The sequence below is a fragment of the Prionailurus bengalensis genome, chromosome A1, assembly GCF_016509475.1.
Source record: "Prionailurus bengalensis isolate Pbe53 chromosome A1, Fcat_Pben_1.1_paternal_pri, whole genome shotgun sequence".
NCBI lineage: Eukaryota > Metazoa > Chordata > Mammalia > Carnivora > Felidae > Prionailurus > Prionailurus bengalensis.
The window spans coordinates 153892926-153916730 of NC_057343.1; the positions used below are offsets into that span (position 1 = coordinate 153892926).

The following is a 23805-nucleotide window of genomic DNA, read 5'->3' on the forward strand; positions in this document are numbered from 1 at the left end:
TACACCGTCTGAGCTGGAAAGATTAGCAAAACATTGGAGATCTTCTAGAGTCTTGAGTATATTATAACCCTCCTTTTTACTTATCAGGGAGTGATCTTCACAATGGCATCATCGGGTTCAGTGAGGAGTCCCAGAGTGGACGGGAGCTGGGTGAAGGAGCTGATAAGAACAGATTGCATCTTACTGTCACACGGCAACCAAACAGGTATGTTGATACATATATATGTAGCAGATACAACATCCTATGTGTCTGTATAGTACCTGATTTGAATTCATAAAATGGTAAAAACAGGATGAAATGCTGATAGAAGGTCATGTGGAATTTGGTATGTCAGTGTTCGGATGCTGTAGTTCCTAATCTGTGATTTAACACACTTGGTTAATGAGTGTGACTTAGGGCCACCTTGAATATTTTGTACTTCATAAAGTACCTTACAGACAGAAGATTATGGAAAGTCATCACTTCAGCAAATTTACTATTCTCTGATCCCTCCACGTACACAACTATTTTATTAGGGAAACATGGAGTATCAAAATTTTGCTTGCAACTTAATACTCCACAGTACACATCTTCTGAATGCTCATCACAGACATACATGTGTTATGCACCCATGTACATGGGTGTAAATTATATTTTCCATTTTGGGCCTAAATTCTCTGGAAATGTCGGTCATCTCTTGCCCTTTATTTTTATAATAACGATCATTTTTAGCAGTAGTGTGTTTCCCTTAGAAGAATTGTTGTGAAAAGACAAAGAACACTTACTTGAAGGCAGGGGTAAGTGAGCATACTAGGCAGAGAGATATTATTTGTTTCCACATTCTTGATACATAGTAGTTTAAGAAGTACTTACTCAGGTTTGAATAGAGTGTGGTCAAAGAATGCCGCGTAAATTCTGGCCTTGATTTTTTAAGGGTAATGATTAGGTGAATTGGTTACCTTCAGCTTTATCAGTGGTCAAGGAAGTGCTATGCTTTGGGTGAAGAGGTACACTTAAGCGCAATGATACGTTCTGCATTAGACACAGGGATAACACTCTCTGCTGTTGCATTTGCATAGGTTTTGCTTTGTTCCTAGGGCCTTTGAAGATGTCAGGATCTTTTGGCGAGTCACATTTAACAAAACAGCTGCCGTACTCCAGAAAGATGGTGTGAACCTGATGGATGAACTTCTATCTGTATCAGGGACCACAACCTGTACAGTGGGTCAAACAAAGTGCCTTGTCACCATTGAGCTCAAACTGGGGAAGGTAAGAAATGATGAGTAACTGTGTTTTCAACTTCTAATTATATTTCTGCAGAATTAATAATTTTAGAGTCACTTTATTGCAATTTACACATTGGTTATGTGGAGATTCTTTGTGTCTCGCCTAGCCATAATATCTAAATCTCTTTTCTAGGTAACAGACTTGAGACTTACAAATCATTACATAATGAATTTTTTTTAATATTTATGTTTTTATTTAGAGAGAGAGAGAGACAGCACAAGCAGGGGGAGGGGCAGGGAGAGAGAGAGAGAGAGAAGAGAGGAGAGAGAGAGAATCCCAAGCAGGTTCCATGCTGTCAGCACAAAGCCTGATATGGCTCAACCCCACAAACCATGAAACCACAACCCGAGCTGAAATCAAGAAACAGATGCTTAACCAACTGAGCCACTCAGGTGCCCCTATATTATGAATTTTTTAATAAGCTCGTCAGTTACGCACCTAAAACTAATACATTATATGTCAATTTTATCTCAGTAATACCAAAAAATCTCATCAGTTTTCTCCATTTCTGTTTCTTGTCATTTTCGAGGTTCTTCTGGGGCCACATGCTCATTGTGTGAATGATGCCTTGAATCATTTTCAGTCTAAATGTTTAATGTTTTGCTCTTATCATACCCATAATTTTGCCTAAATCATATCATATCCATAGATTTCATCCATAGAATGAAAGTTCTCTCATTCTTTATTCATATATGGAGAGAGTTCACTTTTGAGCTACCATTCTTGGTGAATGTTTAGATAAATTTCTATGCATTTGTTTTGTACATGGCACTCAGGAGACAGGCAGACCCTGTCTTTCCATAGGAATCTGCATTATTCACATGGTATTAGTCACTGATGACTTACCAGAGCTTAAGTCTTTTAGTAAATGTGTGTGACCTTTTTTTTTTTTTTTTTTTTTTTTAATGACTGTTTGGTGATAATTTAATGCCTAGGGAGCACTCAGTATTTTTTGCCCACTACTTAATTTATTACAGTCAAATATTTAACATAAAAACTAGCCATAATATTATGAATGTTCAAAAGTATCAAGGTTTTTGGGGCGCCTGGGTGGCTCAGTCGGTTAAGTGTCCAACTTCGACTTAGGTCATGATCTCACAGTTTGTGAGTTTGAGCCCCATGTGGGGCTCTGTGCTAACAGCTCAGAGTGTGGAGCCTGCTTCAGATTCTTTGTGTCCTCCTCTCTCTGTCCCTCCCATGCTCATGCTCTGTCTATCTCTGTCTCTCATTAATAAATAAACGTTAAAAAAAATTTTTTTGAAGTATCATGGTTTCTTTCTCCATGCCACACACTTCAAACAGCAGAAAAAGTATGCACAAATGCAATTATTCCAAAACGTGTAACTGTGCTTAAATCCATTCTAAATAGCAATGTTGTAGATTAAATTTTTTTCATTTTTTTCTCTTATTTTTTTCACTTTCTGAGGATCTCTGTACCAGTGATATTGGTCTTCCCTAAGGTTACACTAGTATTTATTTTCATACCTTCCTGGAATTGTAATAATTTTACTGGCTCCAAAAGAGAAATAATACTTATTTTAGGAGGTTATGTATTCTTGGTTATCACTACTTTGTTCTTTGTTGGTATTATGGGTCCTGGTTCTTGTCTAAAGTTGTTTCACATAAGAATTGCTGGTCATCTGGTTGGGATCTATTTTATGACTTCACTTGTTATATCATTAGGTTTTTTTTTTTTTAAGCTCATGCCTCAGAGGTTGATTTTTTTTTTTAACACCATGTTTTTCTTCCAGAATCCTTTATTCTTTGAACTTTGCACTGCCAGCTTAACGTTAATCATTGCTTTATCATTCTTGTGACAGGAGCTGGTCTATTAGAGGTATTGGGAATATTCGCCTTGTTAGTGTCTTGTTGTATTTAGGAGGGCAATCTGGAGGCTTCATCTCATAAAAGATGAGATAACCAGCCTGTGTTCTTAGGGCATCTCTTTAGCTCCTCTCTTCTGTGACACTGGAACCACACAGTTGTGTAATCTTTCACCTTGTGTGTGACTACCAGCATTCTTTACCTTCTGACTGGTTTTCATCTTTATTTATATGTGTTTCATAGGTCCGAACAATTTATTCCTGTTATTGGTACAGTTCTTACTCCTTCTAGGAATGTTGTCTTATTCACATTTTTTTATTAGCTCTTTGCTACTTACGTATGCAAAGAATGTTTGTTATTCTTTAATGAATGAACACATATTTAATAAAAGACATAAATATCCAGGTACATTAACAGTCTTCTTCACATTAAATAAAATATTTAGTACATACTTTATATTCACACTTATTTTCCATTATAATCATTTTTTACACACTTTGGTAACTTTTCTCCTTTAAGTATCATTATAGACTCAAATTCAACTACTTTTTTCAATTAAAAAAATTTTATTGAAGTATAGTAGACACAAAGTATAGTTTCAGGTGTGTGGTGTAGTGATTTGGCAAGTCTCTATTTTATATTTGTGCGCAATGCAAGTATAGCTATCTTTAACTACCATATAATGCTATTACAGTATCACTAACTGTATTCCTTATGCTCTACCCTTCATCCATGTGACTTATTCCATAACTGGAAGCCAGTATCTCCCACTCCCCTTCACCTGTTGTGCCCGGTCCCCTATCCCCCTTCTTTCTGGTAGTCATATGGGTGTGTTTCGGCTTTTATGTTTGTTTGTTCATTTGTTTCATTTTTTAGATACCACATACAAGTGATGAAATCACATATGGTATTGGTCTTTCTCTATCCGACTTATTTCTCTTAACATAAATACCCTCTAGGTTTATCAACTAATTTTAATTACTTACTGAATGACTTTCTTTTCACTCCTCAAATAGCCATGAATGGCCACTGAAAGTCCTATTAAGATCATTTTTTGGTCTTTTCCTATTATTTTAAAGTTCTGTGGGCATCTGGGTAGCTCAGTCAAACTTCAACTCATGATTTCGGCTCAGGCCATCATCTCGCGGTTCATGAGTTCGAGCCCACATCAGGCTCTGCACTGACAGCGCTGCACCTGCTTGGAATTCTTTGTGTCTCCGTCCCCCACTCATGCTCTCTCTCTCAAAATAAATAAATAAACTTAAAAACAAAATAAAACTCCGGAAGTATTTTGCTTGATGGCAATAACATATATCTCATAGCCATTCTGATTTTTCCTGATCTAAGACATCCAATCAACTACCATCCAAGGAGTTGATTTATTTCATCCAGAAGAGTTGTAGAGATCTAAATATACGTTCTAGATACACATGGGAGTTGATGGTTGGCAAAGGTGCCGCTGCTGTGGGCCACCTTACTAGTGATAGAGCTAGAAAATATTTTAAAAATATTAAGTCCCACTGATTTTACCTAATTTAACGTATCATTTTATCATACTTTATTTTTCTTGAGGAGTTTCATTAGCTGCTAATAGTTTCTGTTGCACCAAAATTTCAATATTCAAAACATTTGATGTTATTCTACTTGGAAACATGTAAGTCCTCTTCTAGGCCTTTTTCAAAAAGTTTCATGCCTTCAACCCCCAACAACCCCATATTTCCTAACTATCCCTTAGGGACTAATCAAAATACTGCTAACTCCATGATGCCTCCCCTGATATCTCCAGTTAGAATTCTTAAGTCTCTTGGGGCGCCTGGATGGCTCAGTTGGTTAAGTGTCCAGCTTCAGCTTGGGTCATGATCTTGCAGCCCGTGAGTTCGAGCCCCATGTCATGTTCTGTGCTGACAGCTCAGAGCCTGAAACCTGCTTCAGATTCTGTGTCCTCCTCTCTCTGTCCCTTCCCCGCTCACGTCTCTCTGTCTCTCAAAACCAAATAAATATTAAAAAAAAAAAAGAATTCTTAAGTCTCTAAATTTACAGACTTGGTACCTTTTTTTATGGAAGTTACTGGTTATATGTAGGGTTAAAACTTATGCATATTTTATCTTGACAGTTGGACTCTTACCTGATTGAAAATTAGAACATGATTTTATTCATCTTTACATTCCTCCCATCATCTTCCATAAATATGTGTTGCATAGAGGAGTTATTGACAAGTCTATTGTGCATTTTCTTTCAAATAGGATTTTTGGTAAATTGCAATCTTGACTAGATCTCACTAGACTTAAAACTTGTATCTCATACACAGATGTCAATCTTGTAAGAAAAATCTTTTGAGATCAGAGTTCAATCCTATATTGCTATTTGGATAAATGTCTTTATGAGTCTTTTGCTGACTTCATTCTTGTAAAGTGATACTAGTCAGTATTTAGAGATAAAAATGATTTTCATGGAGTAGAAATACCTTATTGGTGACAGCAGGCAGGTACAGTAGGTAAAGATCCTGAAAGATAGAGAAGTTATGCTTTCATCCTATTTGAAGGGGGTCTCTACTTGTAGGAGAGAGAGGGAAAAGAAAAAAGGCAAGCAGAGGTGGTCTTGGAGAAGCTGAAAGGAAGGGCGATAGGCTGGGTAGAGTTGTAGGTGGGAGAAGAGACTGCTTCCTCTGGGCTTGCTCAACTGGCAGGAGATGCCAAGGGAAGTCCTAAATACTAAAGATATTATAATTATGGATTAAGGGAATGTGGTGGACAGTACATAGGATGCTAGCTAAGTATATCCTTTGTCCTAATGAGGGCAATGCTACTAAACCCATATCTAAGTAGTTTCAGTTAGATAAGAGAAAGAATTTGGTCTCACCTCTTACTTCTCTAATATAATGCCCAAATCATAGTTAAATTTTCTTCTGCATCCTGAGAAGCAGCTAATTTTCAAAGCATTTTGCTCTCATTGTCTTCCCAGCTGTCAAAAGGCAAGGTACAAGTAAGAGTAATACACATTCCAGTTTCAGTAAGAGGAAATTTAGAAGGGTGAAGAAGGAAGAAGGTTATATGCTTAGAAGAATAAAAAAAATTTTTCCAAAATGTATGGTTAGCTTCTAATACACATTTTAACATCTCACATTTTGTGACTAGAAGGAAACTTCTTACTCATCCAGTTCAAGTTCTTCTTTTTATGTATGATAAACTGATACCTAGAGATGTAAATGAGACTGATTCAGTGACCATGTTCTTCTCTAGTAGGCTTTGAGAGATTATTTGGAGGTCCTAGCAGACCTAAGAACCAACCATCTCCTCATTTTTAAATAAAGAACAGGCTTCAAGGGTACTGAACTTATTTAGGAAAGTAGTGGTAAGAGTTTACGCTCTGATGATAGAACACCTGGGTTCAAATCTTAGCTCTTCCCTCAATTAGCTCAGTGACGTTAGGCAAGTTGCTTAGCCTTCCTGAGCCTCCCGTGTTTGCTGGGGTTAATAATAGCATTGTTAATGGAAAAAAGACAGTCTCTTTAACAAAAGATGCTGGGAGAACTGGACAGCAACATGCAGAAGAATGAACCTAGACCACTTTCTTACACCATTCACAAAAATAAACTCAAATGGATAAAGGACCTGAATGTGAGACAGGAAACCATCAAAACCCTAGAGGAGAAAGCAGGAAAAGACCTCTCTGACCTCAGCCACAGCAATTTCTTACTTGACACATCCCCAAAGGCAAGGGAATTAAAAGCAAAAATGAACTATTGGGACCTCTTGAAGATAAGAAGCTTCTGCACAGCAAAGGAAACAATCAGCAAAACTAAAAGACAACCAACGGAATGGGAAAAGATATTTGCAAATGACATATCAGACAAAGGGCTAGTATCCAAAATCTATGCAGAGCTCACCAAACTCCACACCCGAAAAACAAATAATCCAGTGAAGACATGGGCAGAAAACATGAATAGACACTTCTCTAAAGAAGACATCCAGATGGCCAACAAGCACATGAAAAGATGCTCAACATCGCTCCTCATCAGGGAAATACAAATCAAAACCACACTCAGATATCACCTCACGCCAGTCAGAGTGGCCAAAATGAACAAATCAGGAGACTATAGATGCTGGTGAGAATGTGGAGAAACGGGAACCCTCTTGCACTGTTGGTGGGAATGCAAACTGGTGCAGCCACTCTGGAAAACAGTGTGGAGGTTCCTCAAAAAATTAAAAATAGACCTACCCTATGACCCAGCAGTGGCACTGCTAGGAATTTACCCAAGGGATACAGGAGTACTGATGCATAGGGGCACTTGGACCCCAATGTTTATAGCAGCACTCTCAACAATAGCCAAATTATGGAAAGAGCCTAAATGTCCATCAACTGATGAATGGATAAAGAAATTGTGGTTTGTATACACAATGGAGTACTACGTGGCAATGAGAAAGAATGAAATATGGCCCTTTGTAGCAACGTGGATGGAACTGGAGAGTGTGATGCTAAGTGAAATAAGCCATACAGAGAAAGACAGATACCATATGTTTTCACTCTTATGTGGATCCTGAGAAACTTAACAGAAACCCATGGGGGAGGGGAAGGAAAAAAAAAGAGGTTAGAATGGGAGAGAGCCAAAGCATAAGAGACTCTTAAAACCTGAGAACAGGGGCGCCTGGGTGGCGCAGTCGGTTAAGCGTCCGACTTCAGCCAGGTCACGATCTCGCGGTCCGTGAGTTCGAGGCCTGCGTCAGGCTCTGGGCTGATGGCTCGGAGCCTGGAGCCTGTTTCCGATTCTGTGTCTCCCTCTCTCTCTGCCCCTCCCCCATTCATGCTCTGTCTCTCTCTGTCCCAAAAATAAATAAACGTTGAAAAAAAAAATTAAAAAAAAAAAAAACCTGAGAACAAACTGAGGGTTGATGGGGGGTGGGAGGGTGGGGAGGGTAGGTGATGGGTATTGAAGAGGGCATCTTTTGGGATGAGCACTGGGTGTTGTATGGAAACCAGTTTGACAATAAATTTCATATATTAAAAAATAAATACACATTAAAAAAATTTAAAAAATGAGAGTATTGTTAGATTAAATGAAATTGTGAATGAGAGAGGTTCCTTGCACAGTTCTTGGAATGAGTTGGCTCTTCATAAGAGAAGGTTGTATTATTGTTTTTCAGAGTGGGTGGGAATAGAGCCTGAGGCAATTCAGTGACTTGAGAAGTAGGTGCATCAGCACTAGTGGTTAGAGAGTTATTAAAACACTGCAAACCTAACACTGTGGAATGACATCCATGGAGTGATTTCACTGACTGATGGTGGTTTCTACTAAATTCATTGGAGTCCCCTGACCCCCAGCATAAAGTTTTTCTACTCCGTCATATCTCTAGTTATCATTTCTATAGTTATTCAGTACTACTTTCATTTTGAAGTTATAAAGAATTTAAGTAACTTTCCTTAGTAAGTTACTTGCCCAAGATTAGAACATGTCGTTTGAATTTGAGACCATTTCCCCTTCCCCTGCTGCTGTACTTAATGGATCTATGTTAGCAAAATGTGTAAAGGTGATAGTTAAATCACTTAGGAGGCATACTCTTAACCCACAAATATTTTTAAAAAATATTTACGTAAGATACTATTTTATTACTAGTTTGTCTGCTTCTGAGCAGATCTGGGCCCATGGAAAATAATTTTATAGTAGTTGAGCAAAACCTTACCCTGGAATGCTTCTGACCTGATGAAGAAAGGAACTTTTGGCCATTACACATGTAATGGGTTCTTGTGAAGTCTCCACGTCATGTTTAAGTCTAGAGAAGTTCAGATATGATCTGCAATTTTTGGATTCTGAACATAATTCAGGCAGATTGTTTGAGTAGAGTATTTTATAAGACTGGAAGATTCATTTTGTCTCTGGTCTAATTATGTGCTGGCACCCATCTGTACACTGTTCATTTTAAATGGTTCTTAGATTATAACATACTCTTTTGACTCTGAGTGGTTATAAGTAATGTTGTAATCATCATCATAAAGCAAAGAAATACTTCGCTAGAAAATAAAGACAAGAGTCTGTGTTGGAATGTGATATGCTGACATCCTGGACTAAATGAAATGTTTGTGAACTCAAGTTTACTTGGCCATTAGGGAATAATAATTCCTGACGATAGTTACCCGTACTTTTCTAGTGTTTTAGTTTATTGTGTTTGCCAAATTTAGTTTCTCGAAGGTGGGAAAAGTACTGTTCTCTCTATATTTCAATACTACTGACAGTTGATCAGGGAAAGTAAAAGAATGATATATGCCATGGGGAAGCTAAATATATTTCTTCAGATAATAAAATGAGATTAAGTTCATTTACTGGGTGACTAAGATTCAACTTACTCTTGGGTGGTATTAAAGTTCATCTTATTGCTTCGTGACATAATGATTCTCATTAAAATGATCACAAAACAAAGGATGAAAAAAGCCCCTGGTAGGTAAAAACAATGCATTATGTCAAATTAGACAGTGACACATTTAGCTGTGAAGTGTATTGGCTTAGCTTCTTAGAGTTATGCCAGGTACTGCTAAGATTTTTAGATTACTGTGAAAGAGTGAATAAGTAAAAACAGGTGAGTGACAGTACGTTACAAAATGGATTCAGGCTCTAGAGAATAAATTTTTTGAGATTGTTAAGAAGAACTGAGATGAAACATGACAAACTATAACTCAACAGACTAAATTTAGACTTACTTGATACTGAATTTGGGAAAATTTTAAAAAATACATAAGATTACAGAATTGACTGTTATCAATATTTGGTCATATTTCTGTATAACCTTTTAAAAATGAAACCTTACAAAAGTTGAAGCTCTCTATTTCCTTTATTCCCAGCATGATTCTACAGCTCCATGCCCTGCCTATCCCCAACCCAACCCCTCTACCCGAGCCAACTACTGTCACAGTGAAATTTGGGGATTTTTAAAAAATTTCATAGTAAGGTTTTTGTCACTTATTATTTTATTTTAATTTTTTTGAGTATTGCTGACACACATTAATTAATGCTGACACATTAATTTCATGTATACAACATAGTGACTCAACGTCTGTATACATTATGCTGTGCTCACAAGCTTAGCTACCGTACGTCACCATTCAACACCACCACAGTACCACTGACTGTATTCCCTGTGCCGTGCCTTTTATTACCATGACTTATTCATTCCATAACTAGGAGCCTATTTTACTTTCAAATCCTTACGTAAATGTGTATCCATAAACACTATGTAGTAAGCTTTATCTAATTTTATACTTTACGCTTATTGTATCATGCTATACATATCATTATGTAACTTGATTTTTTTACTTATTAGCATATTTCCACATCCATCTATGTTGAAAAGTATTGAAATGGTTCATTCCTTTTAACTACTAAATAGCATTTCATTGTAGGAATGTTTATCTTTTTGCTTATTGAAGTACACATAGGTTGTCTCCTGATACTGATGTCCTAGTAAGAAGCTCACCCAGGAGAGTGAAGGTGTTTCTTAAAGAAAAACCAAAACCATAAACCCTCTTGTAATCTAACATAAGAATTTGATCCTGTAATTCTACAGACTGTATCTCCAGATGTGTTTGTTTTTATAGTTATGCACATAAATACTATTTCTGAACATCATCATTATGTAAAAATAGAAACATATTAGTAATCATCCTTTTTTCTTTTTCTAATTGTCAGATACCTCGAGCTGAAATGCATTTTTTTGTGGAATTGTATGAAGTAAGTGCTGGGGCAGCGATAAACAATAGTGCCAGATTTGCACAAATTAAATTCTTACGGAGTGAGAAACCTCAAAGCCTCGTGTATTTTTCTGTGGGTTCTCGACTGCCAGTGGCTCATAAGAAGGCCACTTTAATCAGTTTGCAGGTGGCCAGAGATGCTGGGACAGGACTAATGATGTCTGTTAACTTCAGTACCCAGGTGAGCATGGAATATATATCAACCCACATTATGGTTTCCTTCTTTATTTGTAACATATGTCATAAAAAGAATAATTGATAGAGTATTTTCTCATGATGCCATTTTAATTCACACTGTATTTATTACATTAAGCTTTTTGTCCTTGAAATAGTTCAGCTTCACTTAGGTCATGTTCTAAAGTGATAGTCTTTTATACTTCTTTTTTTGAAAAAGGTGATAATACAATGCAAAGTGTCTTACATAAAACGGTTCTATAAAATCTCTAGAGAGTTAGAATTTTTTCAGAATGTAACTGAGAAAGACCAGAAACAAAAAGTAAGAGTCTTTGTTATGTTCTGTATCTGAACTGGTTGAAAATTTACTTCTCCAAAACTTCACGCTCTATTTGACCTTTAGGTTTCTTTAAATCCATAAGTTCATGAGGTCTTGCTGCCACTTTTCACAGCCCTCCTACTGGGGAGAAGGGAGGGAGTAGGGGGTACCCAGAGACTCAGAAAAGCCATGTGGTTAACACTCAGTGACCAGACCGTGGGATTGGTCCAGACAGCATCATACACCTTTCCGGCATTATTCTTTAAATTTTGTCTTAGTAGCAAAACACTAATACATGAAAACAAAAGTGTATCTGCTCTGCCTGAAGCACAGTTGTGGGGGTTAGAGTGTGCCCACCGTAGCCCTCCTTTTTTTTTTTCTTTCACTCATCGAACAATTTGAAAACCATCATTTTGCTCACAGCTGCCATTTCCCCTGTTTCAAGATTCCAAACCTGGTGACCCTTTAGGCCTCCAGTTTCAAAAGTGGTTGCTGTTGTAGCTGTTTTTACAAAGTGCCCCAGACCATGTACTTGGTTGGATCACTCTTGGGTGGCTCAAACATGTAGAACATTCTGTGCTTAAAGTACAATTTATGCGTAGCCAGTTTCTGTAGCCATCATGTGAGTCAGGGATGAGAGATGAGACTCAGAGCTGTGGGTGGTGAGCTGTCTGAAGTTTGCCAGGCAGAAAAGCTTGTCTTTATGACAGAGTCCATAGCTTGGCAAACAAGAAGATGAAACTCTCTATCATACGAAACTCTGGAAATAAACACAGAGTTATGCTGTGGGGCATCTTTATGGCTCAGTCGGTTAAGCGTCTGACTCTTAGTTTCAGCTCAGGTCATGATCTCACGGTTTGTGAGTTCGAGCCCCTCGTCGAGCTCTGCATTGACAGACAGCATGCAGCTTGCTTGGGATTTTCTCTCTCTCTCTCTCTGCCCCTCCCCCGCTTGAGTTTCCGCACTCTCTCTCTGTGTGTGTCTCTCTCTCAAAGAAATAAATAATAAAAAATCAACATTTTAAGAAAAGAAAGAAACTTCATTCTAAATAGGCTCGAAGTGGTATGGACACAAAGTGAGGTATTTTGATTCATGGTGGGAAGATTTTCGTATTTTTTTTCTTTTGAGCATTTAAGTAAGATACCAAAGAAGAATGGGGGAAAATACATGTTTCATTCTCTTCTTCTCTAGTGAGATAGATACCATCATATGCTCGCCACTTTGCAGATTAGAAGAAGAGAGACTGGAGAACAAGAACAGATGATAAAGAGATGTGAGGCACATTTTAAACTAGTTCAATGTGCTCAAATGACAGTGTAAGGTTGAAGTTTCCAAAATAAGAATCTGAATGCCAGCTTATCTATCACATTCATTTATATTCTTTCTCGATTCACCATAAATGATTCCTTGAAAAACACATGCTGTCACTGGCATGTAACTCGTAGCATTTTTATGACCACTGTGAAAATCAACATGAAGGATCCCTGTTGTGTTGAAAATGTTCTGTATGTTGACTATATTCATGTCAATATCCTAGATATATTATTGTTATGGAAGATGTTACCAAAGAGTGACCTGGAATAAAGGGTGCGGGGGATCACTCTTTATTACATCTCATAACTGCATGTGAATCTGCAGTTATCTCAAAATTAAAAATGTAATTTAAAAACAGAAAGGAAAGTCTCACCTTTCTGGTACTTTATTTTCCTGTTCCTTCATTGCCACTGCATTTTGTCTCTCTGAATGCTGACATAAGTAGAGGACAGAGACCTAAAATTCTATTTTCTAGTAGCTGGCAAGGATGAGAAAATAATTATGGACTAAGTTACTATACTGTTACAAAGATATCAATTTTCATTTTACTTTACATAGATTATAATAATATAGTCAAATAGTAGCTGTAGCGTGCATACTTTTGGTGGGTCAGCATTCTCTGTACATAAATACTATTGTCTTAACATAAGCTCCTTTATATCTGTGTATTTGTGACATAAAGTTAAGGGATGTAAAGATATGAGAGAGTGAAAACATCACCAATTCCAGTTATTTTTAGATAGGCCTATAGCTGTGTTTTGCATGAAGTAATGCAGAAATGTCCCATCTCTTCTCTTTGCCTCCATGTTCACCCCCTGCTCTAGCCTGTGCACAAGAGCCAGAACACTCAGGAAAATATGAGATAAAATGTGTCATTATACTGCTGGAATCCCCAGTGTCTTCCTGCCATTCTCTGTATAATGGATGTACATGGTCTGACCCTGCCTACCTCTCTCATGTCAGCTTCTTCTCATTTCATCCTTCTGATCACACTGGCTTCCTGGTTCTTCATCTGACATTTTAAGATGGTTCCCATCTCAGGACTTTTGCAATATTTCCCGTCAGATCCCTTATGGCCTGTTTGCTTATGTCACTGAGGTCTCTGCTCACATATCACATCAGGATCTTCTATGACCAGCCTTCTTTAAAATAGTACCCTTACCATCACCCTGTATCCCCTTGTGTAATCTTATTTTTCTTCAAAAAATTCATCTTCATGTAAAATTATGTTGTTGATTCTCTAACTTTTGTACTACCTATATCTTCTGCTAGAACAGGTTCCATGAATGCAGGTGTTCTGTGTTCACATCTGCATCCACAGTTTTCTAGCACACACGAGGGTTTAATATTTGTTTGCTCAGTTGTGAATGAATGTACATTACCTTTTCTTTCCTAAGTTCTCAGGCTTCACTTAAAAATAAAAAATCTTTTAATAACCATAATTTGGAGAAAATCAGAAGTACATATGGCCAGGACCTAATATTCTTTAGGGCATTTTCGTATCTTAAGTGTAACCAACAAGAGACCAATTTTTTCTGCCGCCTCCTTCTTCCCCTCTTCCTTCTTTGTACTCCTCCAAACTCCATCCTCCCAAATTTTTTAGGTGAGAAGAAAGATATAAATATTCTCTCATTTCCTCCATACTTCTATTATGCAGCATGAATTATTTAAAGCACAGTTTTCAGGGGCAGTTGGGTGGCTCAGTCGGTTAAGTGTCCGACTCCGGCTCAGATCGTGATCTCGCCGTTCCTGAGTACAACTCCTGCGTCGGGCTCTGTGCTGACAGCTCAGAGCCTGGAGCCTGGTTTGAATTCTGTGATTCCCTCTTTCTCTGCCCCTCCACCGCTCATTCTCTGTCTCTCAAAAAATAAATAAATGTTAAAAAAATAAAGCACAGTTTTCAGTGTGTTTACAACTGCAGAAATTCCATGAGGCAATAGTGGCATCTCTTTTCTAGTTCTCTTCCTTGAGCTATTCTAAGGCATCTGTCTTTCCTAACTTCATCACTGTGTATTTATCTCTCTAATTTATCTTAGGAGATTAGAGCAAATGTAAGAACCCATGTTTTAGTATTAATGTTGTTATGGCCATCAGTTTGTTTAAGAGAAACAGGATTTGTTTAAGAAGGTAGAGTTTGTTCAGGACAAAATCAGAGGTGTTAACAGTTTCACTTCAGTGGTGTTGTTTAATTTCTAGGAGTTGAGGAGTGCTGAAAAAATTGGCCGTACTCTCATCTCTCCAGCTCTTTCAGGGAAGGATTTTGTGAGAACTGAAGGCACTTTGGTCTTTGAACCTGGCCAGAGGAACACCATACTGGATGTCATCCTAACACCAGACACAGGGTCTTTAAATCCTTTTCCTAAACGCTTCCAGATTGTGCTCTTTGACCCAAAAGGTGGGGCCAGAATTGATAAAGTATATGGGACTGCTAACATCACTCTCGTTTCTGATGCGGATTCACAGTCCTTTTGGGGACTTGCGGATCAGTTACAGCAGCCCCTGGATGGTGACATTCTTAACAGAGTACTCCACAGCATCAGCATGAAAGTGGCAATGGAGAACACAGATGAACAGCTCAGCGCCGTGATTCATTTAACAGACAAGGTAAGACGCTCTTGCAAGCGTTAGCAGCTGGATTAGTAAAATTTCATTTAAAAAATGAAAACAAAACAAAACAAAACAGTAAATAATGTTAGTTATCAAGAAATTATGATAGGGTTAAATTTATGAACATAAGAATGGAATCCATCATATCAGACACTGTAATTTTGCTGATGTCTGTCTGGAAAGCTCAATCTTAAACCCGGAGAATAATCAGTAATCTGTAGTGGCAAGGACAGCCCATTGTCTGAAAGGAGGCACCAGATGTCAGAAGCTAACCTCCAGAGGCTGGACGAATATCTTGTGAGATTTCATCTCAGTTTTCTGAGCCCGTAGAAAGGACTTGGACTAGAGTACATAGTTTTTCCATGGAACAGGAGCTGTTGTTCTCTGCTTGTTTTCTGCTCCTCCTGGGCACTGAACAGGGCACCTTCTCTCAGAGAAGAAGAAATAAGGAATGACCAAATGATTGCAGGCATTCAAATTGATGTGGACTTAGATCAACCAGGTCTTATTTTTAACCCATTTATTTATTTAGAGTAATGCCAGTAATGAAATTAAAAGGAAATGCAAGATCCTAAAAATGTAAATGAAAGACGAGATCTGCAAAGAATTATTATTAAAGGAAAAGACTCTATAGGGATTTATTTGGGACTTTCTCAATCAAGATATTTCTTAGTAATATATTTATGTACAAGCATGAAAATTTTTGAATGCATGCATATGAATTTATAAATGGTGTATTTTTACATAGTGACCCTTTAAGTACTTAAAATACTAACAGCGGAGTTTTAGATTATCATTCCTATTTTACTTCTCATGTGGTCTCTTAAAATACGATGCCTGAAGGGTAGAAAAGAAAATTATAAAGTACATAGGCAAGAAGAGGGAGTCTTGCCAAATAGCTTTTAAAACAAAGAGAAGTGACTGCTATTTCATGCAGAGGAGGTTCTAGAGATAAGAATTCACTATGGGATGGGGTGCCTGGGTGTCTCAGTCGGTTGAGCATCCGACTCTTGATTTCTGCTCAGGTCGTGATCTCACGGTTCCTAGGATCGAACCCCGCATCAGGCTCTGTGCTGACAGCACGGAGTCTGCTTGGGATTCTCTCTCTCCTCTCTGTCTGCCCATACCCCACTCGTAGACACTCTCTTTCTCTCAAAATAAATAAATAAACTTAAAAAAAAAAAAAAAGAATTCACGGTGGGAAATATTGTTACTTAAACTCTCTAATAATGAAATGGCCTAGGACAATAACATGTTGATTTTGGCCAAGAAGAGGGAAAGAATGCACAGTAGCTCCATTTCAGAAAAGAGAACCTTATTTCATGTGATTTAGAGAAGATAAGGACATTCTATTTCCTCAATAAGCTATGTAAGAGAACTATATATTATTGGTGTAGAATCAACATTTCTTTAACTAGCATTGTCAAGTAGTACATATTGTTTGCTTTTCATTGGATCTGTCATGAGTAGTAAAACTGAGTTATGAAAGAAACTCATGAAAAAATATAATTAACTTTTTTTGTAATTCTTTTTGAGTAATCATTAGCAAACATTGTTTTCAAAATGTATTGTTATTAAAATTTTTTTAATGTATGGCATATTGTCTTCACAAATTCAATTTTTATATGTATGTCATTATTTAATTCTGGTGATTTGAGTAGCTGACTTATTCAATAGTTTTATATATTTTATAATATGTTTTATATAATATTATACTTAATACTATATAAATAAAACTGAAAAATTCTCCTGAATTCCCCTGAACAACTTGAGTAAAGAGAAATTTATACCTTGTCCCACCATAGGAAGACTCAGCATCATAAAAACAACAGTTTCCTATAAATAAACCTATAAAAGCAATATAGTCCCTATCAAAATATCAGTAAGTTATTTTGTATTTTTTAAACTGGACAAAGTGATGTCATTGTTGACCTGGAGGATATACATGTGAGAATGGGCAGAAGTTTTGTGAATAAGAAGAAAAATGATAGGGACCTCACCACACCACAAATATGAAAACTATATTATGAACTTGCAGCGATTAAAACACAGTGACACTGGTGCAGACATAGACACTGAGAGGATGAAAGAGAACAGAAAGTACAGAAATAAATGCAAGCACATATGAAAACTCCACACATCATAAAAGTGACATTTCAGATTAATGGTTTAAAAATTTTTATTCTGTAAATGTTATTGATGTAGCTGTTTTTAACCATTTGTAAGATAAATAGAGCTGGATCTCTATCCTAAACACTATTCCAAAATAAATCTCAGACAGATCAGAGATTGTAAAACTGATACCATGAGAGTATTCATAGAAAACACGGATGAATCATTTTTAATATGTAAGTTTGAAGTTAAACAAAATTTCTTTCTGCATACACCCCACGGAAAGTGAAAAGACAGCTAATGTTATAGGTCAGTGCTGACAACAGCACCCATACAAAGCAGGGATTATATAAATGGCCACTTTGTTTTACTTATTGAGTGCTTTACCAGAAGAAACTTTGTATTTCCCTTGAATATGAATGGAAGGTTGGGTGGCTCCAGCATTCTTGGATGACAACCTTTAATTCTTAAAACTGCACATGTTGCTCTGTTGGCTTCTGGCATTTCATTTATAAAAAAGTCTGATGTCAAACTGAATTTTTGTTTCTCTTTTGGTAATTTTTCTTTCCTATTTGGTTTCTGGTAGGATTTTTTTTTTAACACTTGAAATAATATTTAACAATCACCCAGTGCATCTGTTGGTGTTTCTTTTTTTGAGTATAACAAGCTTTGCATTTTTAGACAGGACTGTTTCTTTAGCTTATCAAGGAACTCTGGGGGGGTTTTATTTTTTTTATTTTTATTTTTTGCTTCTGCCAGCTCTTTTATATGCTTGTTGGATCTCATGGATTTGTTTTATTTATCTGTTACATTTTCTCGGAGTTCTGGAAGCATATCCTGAGCTGATTTTCCATTGTATTCAGTTTGATTGTTTCAATAGTCAGTGAGCTGTTTGCTTTTCTTCATTGTAATTTTTATTTGTTAAATTTTTACTTTGTTTTGTTGCCAGATAAATTTACTTTGTATCTTTTATCATCTTTTCTTTGTGGATTTTTCTCCATTCTTCCTTACTATCTTTGAGATGGATATTCTTATAAACTTAGATCTTGAGTTCAGCTATCAGTTTGGCTCTGTGTAAATTACAAAACTTTAAAACTCCACTGGTAGTAGCAACAGACAGATCATCTCAGTGTTGTCAAAAATTCATTAATAAAGGTATGTGCAAGTTACAAAGAGAGTGATGTTTATTGACAGGTGGGGGCACAGTGTATAAATCACAGAGAAAGTGATGACTAATCTGGATTTTGAAGAATTCATAGAGACTTCTCAGGTATATAAGAATAATGGAATAACAAATCAATGGCTTTATACCCGTGCTTAATCTAACATTAAAGATGTGGTCCCTGTCATTCTGGCAAAGAAAACCAAAATAAATCATGAAAGCTATTTTCCTCTTACTCTCCTTGTCCCTTAAACAACAAATAACCTGGTTTTTTAAGGTAGGAAGCCTCATACTTCCAGATAAAGGCAAGAATGCCAGGAGCTGCTGACTACTCTTGATTAGAAAAGGATATTTTTATTTGATGTTTGAGAAATTTAGTGATAGGCAGTGATGTCTGTTCATTGAAAGCCAGGTAATCAAGAATAATCTTGCTTTTTTATTGGCAAATATTCTTGTACTTATTTTTATTTCCCGGGTAGATCCAAAAGTGAGATTAATTTTAATATTCGTGATGTTCATTATTATAGTTAAGAATAAGTGATCCATGCAACCATCTAGCTATTAAATAAAAAAATATGTTTTGCTGATCATGGCTTTTCTTAAGAAATGATTATGCTTTTTAAAGTGCAAGTAAATTTGAAATATTTTTATACCAGTTTTTCTTAAATTCTTCATAGATTCTTCCTTATTTTGCTACTTAAAAAAAAATTTAATGTTTATTTTTGAGAGAGAGAGGGGGGAGGGGGGAAGGGGCAGAGAGAGAAGGAGACACAGTATCCGAAGCAGCCTCCAGGTTCTCACCTGTCAGCACAGAGCCTGATGTGGGGCTCGCACTCACGAACCTCCAGGTGGTGACCTGAGCCGTAAGTTGGACCCTTAACCAACTGAGCCACCCAGGCGCCTCTACTAGTTTAAAGAAGTGTTAAAGAACATGTACTGTACCATACATGTCATTTAAGCAGGTTATTTTTGAAGATATTTTTTTCATACTGGAATTTTTTTTTTCTAGATAACTGTTGAAGGAAAAAGCCAGGCATTCAGTATTGAAAATCGAAATCTTTTTTATGAAATACTCTGTGCTCTTATTAACCCAAAGCGCAAAGACACTAGGGGATTCAGTCACTTCATTGAAGTGACTGAGAATTTTGCCTTTTCTTTGCTGACTGATGTTACCTGTGGCTCTCCTGGTGAAAAGTAAGTATTTTTAAATCATACTTGATATGTATTCCTTCATAGTTTACAAAGTAATATGCAATGCAAATTCACATTTAAATGTTGTAACTAAGGATTATACAGTCAATGCATTGTATCTAATGGGCAAATGAAGTAATTATTTGAAGAAAACATAGTAACTACATCAAGAAAAATGAATGTATCCTGTCAGCAATATGTTCCTCTTGTTTTGAAGGGTCTTTTAAGAATTAAAAAAATAGCTTATTGCTTACTCTTATGATATAATAGAAGATACATTCTGAACAGAGAAAAAAAAAGGAAGGTGATTCCAACTTTTAGACATTTTTTTTTTTAATTTTTTTTTTTCAACGTTTATTTATTTTTGGGACAGAGAGAGACAGAGCATGAACGGGCGAGGGGCAGAGAGAGAGGGAGACACAGAATTGGAAACAGGCTCCAGGCTCTGAGCCATCAGCCCAGAGCCCAACGCGGGGCTCGAACTCACGGACCGCGAGATCGTGATCTGGCTGAAGTCGGACACTTAACCGACTGCGCCACCCAGGCGCCCCTAGACATGTTTTGATGTACTGTTGTGGTGAAGTTATGGTCCAGTTTTATGTATTTGGAAGCAGCTCTCCCAGTGTTATTCAACTTTGGAGTAGTTGTTTCATGGCAGAAAGCAAGCAAGAGGAAAAGGAAAAAATAAAATGTGGCTCATGTTCATTATCAACTATGTAATTAATTTTGTAACTATATGTTAGTGTTCTTCAGAAGTCATGGTATTTTAAATTACATTCAGAAAGTAAATTGGATAACTAGTAAAGTGATCTAAAAATGTTTTATTTCTATTTGATTTAATATAAAAATGGCTGACAATAGAAGCTGGTTAAAAATGGAGATTTCCTTCCAATTCTCACAGAGTAATACAGGCTATTTAAAAAGTAATGACTGGGTGTTATACACAGGGGATGAACCACTGGAATCTACTCCTGAAATCATTATTGCACTATTTGCTAACTAACTTGGATGTAAAAGAAAGAAAGAAAGAAAGAAAGAAAGAAAGAAAGAAAGAAAGAAAGAAATATTATTGCCCTTACCTTTAATAGAAGAGAGCAGTTGTGGGAATAAGTGCAATTGGAAAATTAAGGTGGAAATAAAATAAATAAATAGAAATAAAAAAGAAGCAGTGACTATTATTTAATGAAACATCTCTGATTAAAAGTGTTTATGTAATTCCTTTTAATGCCTTCATCAGCATTTAAGTCACATTGAAATTCAGGAATATTTTGGAGGCCATATTTTAAAAATCTGGTATAATAATTTCAGACATCTACTTAGTGCCCTTTATAAACTTTGACAGATTAATTAATATATGGGTTGAATATGTAAAATTTTTAGCTTTAGCTCTTAGATCCCAAGACACGTGAAGTTCAAAGAAATAGTCAATCCAGATATAAAAGGTTACAAGGGAGATCAAGGAATAAAATGAGAAGACTGGTATTAAGTGTACCTCTGCTCCAGTCCTCAACTTTGTACTAGATTGAACAGTATGAAGTTGCCTTTTTTGTAGGTAAAAGAAAGTATAATATATTGGACTTTTCATATGGTTCAACCTAATCCTTACTAAAAATTATATTTTCTTCTTATAAAAGATCATTGTAAACAGCTGGTCAAAGATAGGGCTAGAACTTTCATTATTCCCATTTACAGGTATAGAAGTGGAGAGACCTTAACTCAGCTTGTCAAGGGTCACACGATTAGTCGTGGTGAGATGTCAGTTCAGGCCTGCGTAATTCCCCATCCCTGCTGACCACTATGCCTTGTGGTCAGAAGAAACTGTAACCACTTGTTTTGTAACAAGCCACCCCTGTGGCTATAAAGCACCCACAACTTTCATCCCAGGTTAGTGCTGGGGTCTGATTTGAGGTTAAGGTACAAAACCAGCATCCTTTTATGCTGTACTCTTAACTCTAATGAGTGAGTCCTAAGGATTGAGGTTTTCTTTTTTTTTTTTTAATTTTTTTTTTCCAACGTTTATTTATTTTTGGGACAGAGAGAGACAGAGCATGAACGGGAGAGGGGCAGAGAGAGAGGGAGACACAGAATCGGAAACAGGCTCCAGGCTCTGAGCCATCAGCCCAGAGCCTGACGCGGGGCTCGAACTCATGGACCGCAAGATCGTGACCTGGCTGAAGTCGGACGCTTAACCGACTGCGCCACCCAGGCTCCCCAAGGATTGAGGTTTTCTTAATGGAGTTCATCAGCAAAGCTCTGCATACCTTTTTAGGAGGCCCCTTCTCCAGTCTTCACCATTGGTCCTAAATATCTGTCTGAGACCAGTGATTAGTTCAGCTACTCACTACCTTTTAAACATGTCCCTAATGTCTTCAGAAACCTCTGAAATGGATCATTTCTTTACTTCATGTAAGTTTGCAGTGAGGCCAGTGTGTGTGTGGGGGGGGGGGGGGGGAGGGGTTAAAAAACATCCTTTATTGTTTTTCTCTCTTGAACTGTGTTCAGCTCTGTTGTTCAATGAAATCAAATAGTTTATAACTTTATAATTCCCTATAGTGCCAATCTTTTCCTTTTGTTTTTCCATATTTGTGCAAGATCATTATGATATTGAGGTTGTCTTAGATGTGAACCATCTACCTTGCTTTGAATGTTGGCTCCCATATTTGTGACCTCAAAGGCATAGTGAGAACTCAAAGAGTATAGGATACGCAAAAGGAGTTACCTTTCTGCCTTGTTGCCTAATGTATTCCCAGGCCTGGAATGGTCTCTGGTATGTGGTATATCCTCAGTGGTTATGGTATAATGAGTGACTAGAATAAAGAAATGAATCAATATGTTTTTTGCCATGTGTTTCCTCTCCATAGACTTACCTTTCCTTCTGAGTTGTCCAGAAGGAAACAGCATGTGCATTGGCAGTCAGCCAGGAATAGTGTGGTGTGTTTCGGGAGATCATCAACCTTTAAAGACCCAATATAGGGGCGCCTGGGTGGCTCAGTCGGTTAAGCGTCCGACCTCGGCTCAGGTCATGATCTCACGGTCCTTGAGTTCGAGCCCCGCATCGGGCTCTGTGCTGACAGCTCAGAGCCTGGAGACTGCTTGAGATTCTGTGTCTCCCTCTCTCTCTGACCCTCCCCCGTTCATGCTCTGTCTCTTTCTGTCTCAAAAATAAACAAACATTAAAAAAAAAAAAAAAAGACCCAGTATAGAATAAGATAGGTAGGATTCATGTGTGTTTGAAAGAATCAGACTCAGGATTTTAGAACCATCATGTCGAGGACAGTGTCAAAGGCTGAAGAAGATGATAAATCAAGAAATAGGAAGACTACATAGGGGATGATTGTTCAGGTAAGATGAGGCCTGAAATTGAAGCAGGGACATGGGGAAGATGGTACTTCGAAAACAATTTAGTGGTAAAATTACCATATAGGTGACAAAATAAACTTCAAAAATAAGAGAGTAATCAACACCAGATTTTTTACTTGGAAAACTCTAAAGTTGTTGACCATTCCAATGTGTGTTATTTATACATTGTCTTAAACAGTATTCAGTGGCAGCTACTGAGGGTGAAGGATTTGGGAATTGAGCAGGGATGCTGAGGAGAATGATGGCATCTAGAACAATTGGAAGCCAAGTTAAAACAATGTCATTGTATTGAGGGCCCACTGCAGTTGGTCAGTGGATTTGTAGTGGTACCATTCTACATGTTAATGTGGGGTTCTCCCCCTTTCACATCAGCTGGGGTGTCAAACAGACTGTGGGATTGATTAAAGTGAGTGTGGTAGAAGGGTGTAGATATAGGAGGTTAAAGTATCAGGGGGAGTATAGTTATTTCCCAGACAGATGGGCCAGGAATTTGGCACTGTAGTGTCAAAGCTGGGTAGAGCCAGTGCATGCTAGATAGGTCTCAGTATCCCAAGGTAATGGCATCCAGGATGACGCTGATGGACTAAATCTCATTAGATTCCAGGGAGAGTGGGCAGAAGGTATGCAGCCATGTGGCCGCTGGTCTCAGCGGCATTGTACCAGGGCAGGGGCTGCAGCTTTTAGCTTAGAGTCACCGGTGAAGATGTGAGAGGCTGAATGAGGATATTAAGAGATGAG

At 37.3% G+C, this 23805-nt stretch overlaps 1 protein-coding gene across 1 annotated transcript in view; it reads left to right on the forward strand.

The window, feature by feature from the left end:
* ADGRV1 (adhesion G protein-coupled receptor V1) overlaps positions 1-23805 on the forward strand; it is a 564199-nt gene that overhangs the window by 216263 nt on the left and 324131 nt on the right. Inside the window, exons 75-79 of the mRNA XM_043593538.1 lie at positions 88-205; positions 1078-1249; positions 10767-11009; positions 14832-15239; positions 19526-19710. Coding sequence (XP_043449473.1) covers positions 88-205; positions 1078-1249; positions 10767-11009; positions 14832-15239; positions 19526-19710 — 1126 coding nt within the window. The remainder of the gene's footprint in view (positions 1-87; positions 206-1077; positions 1250-10766; positions 11010-14831; positions 15240-19525; positions 19711-23805) is intronic.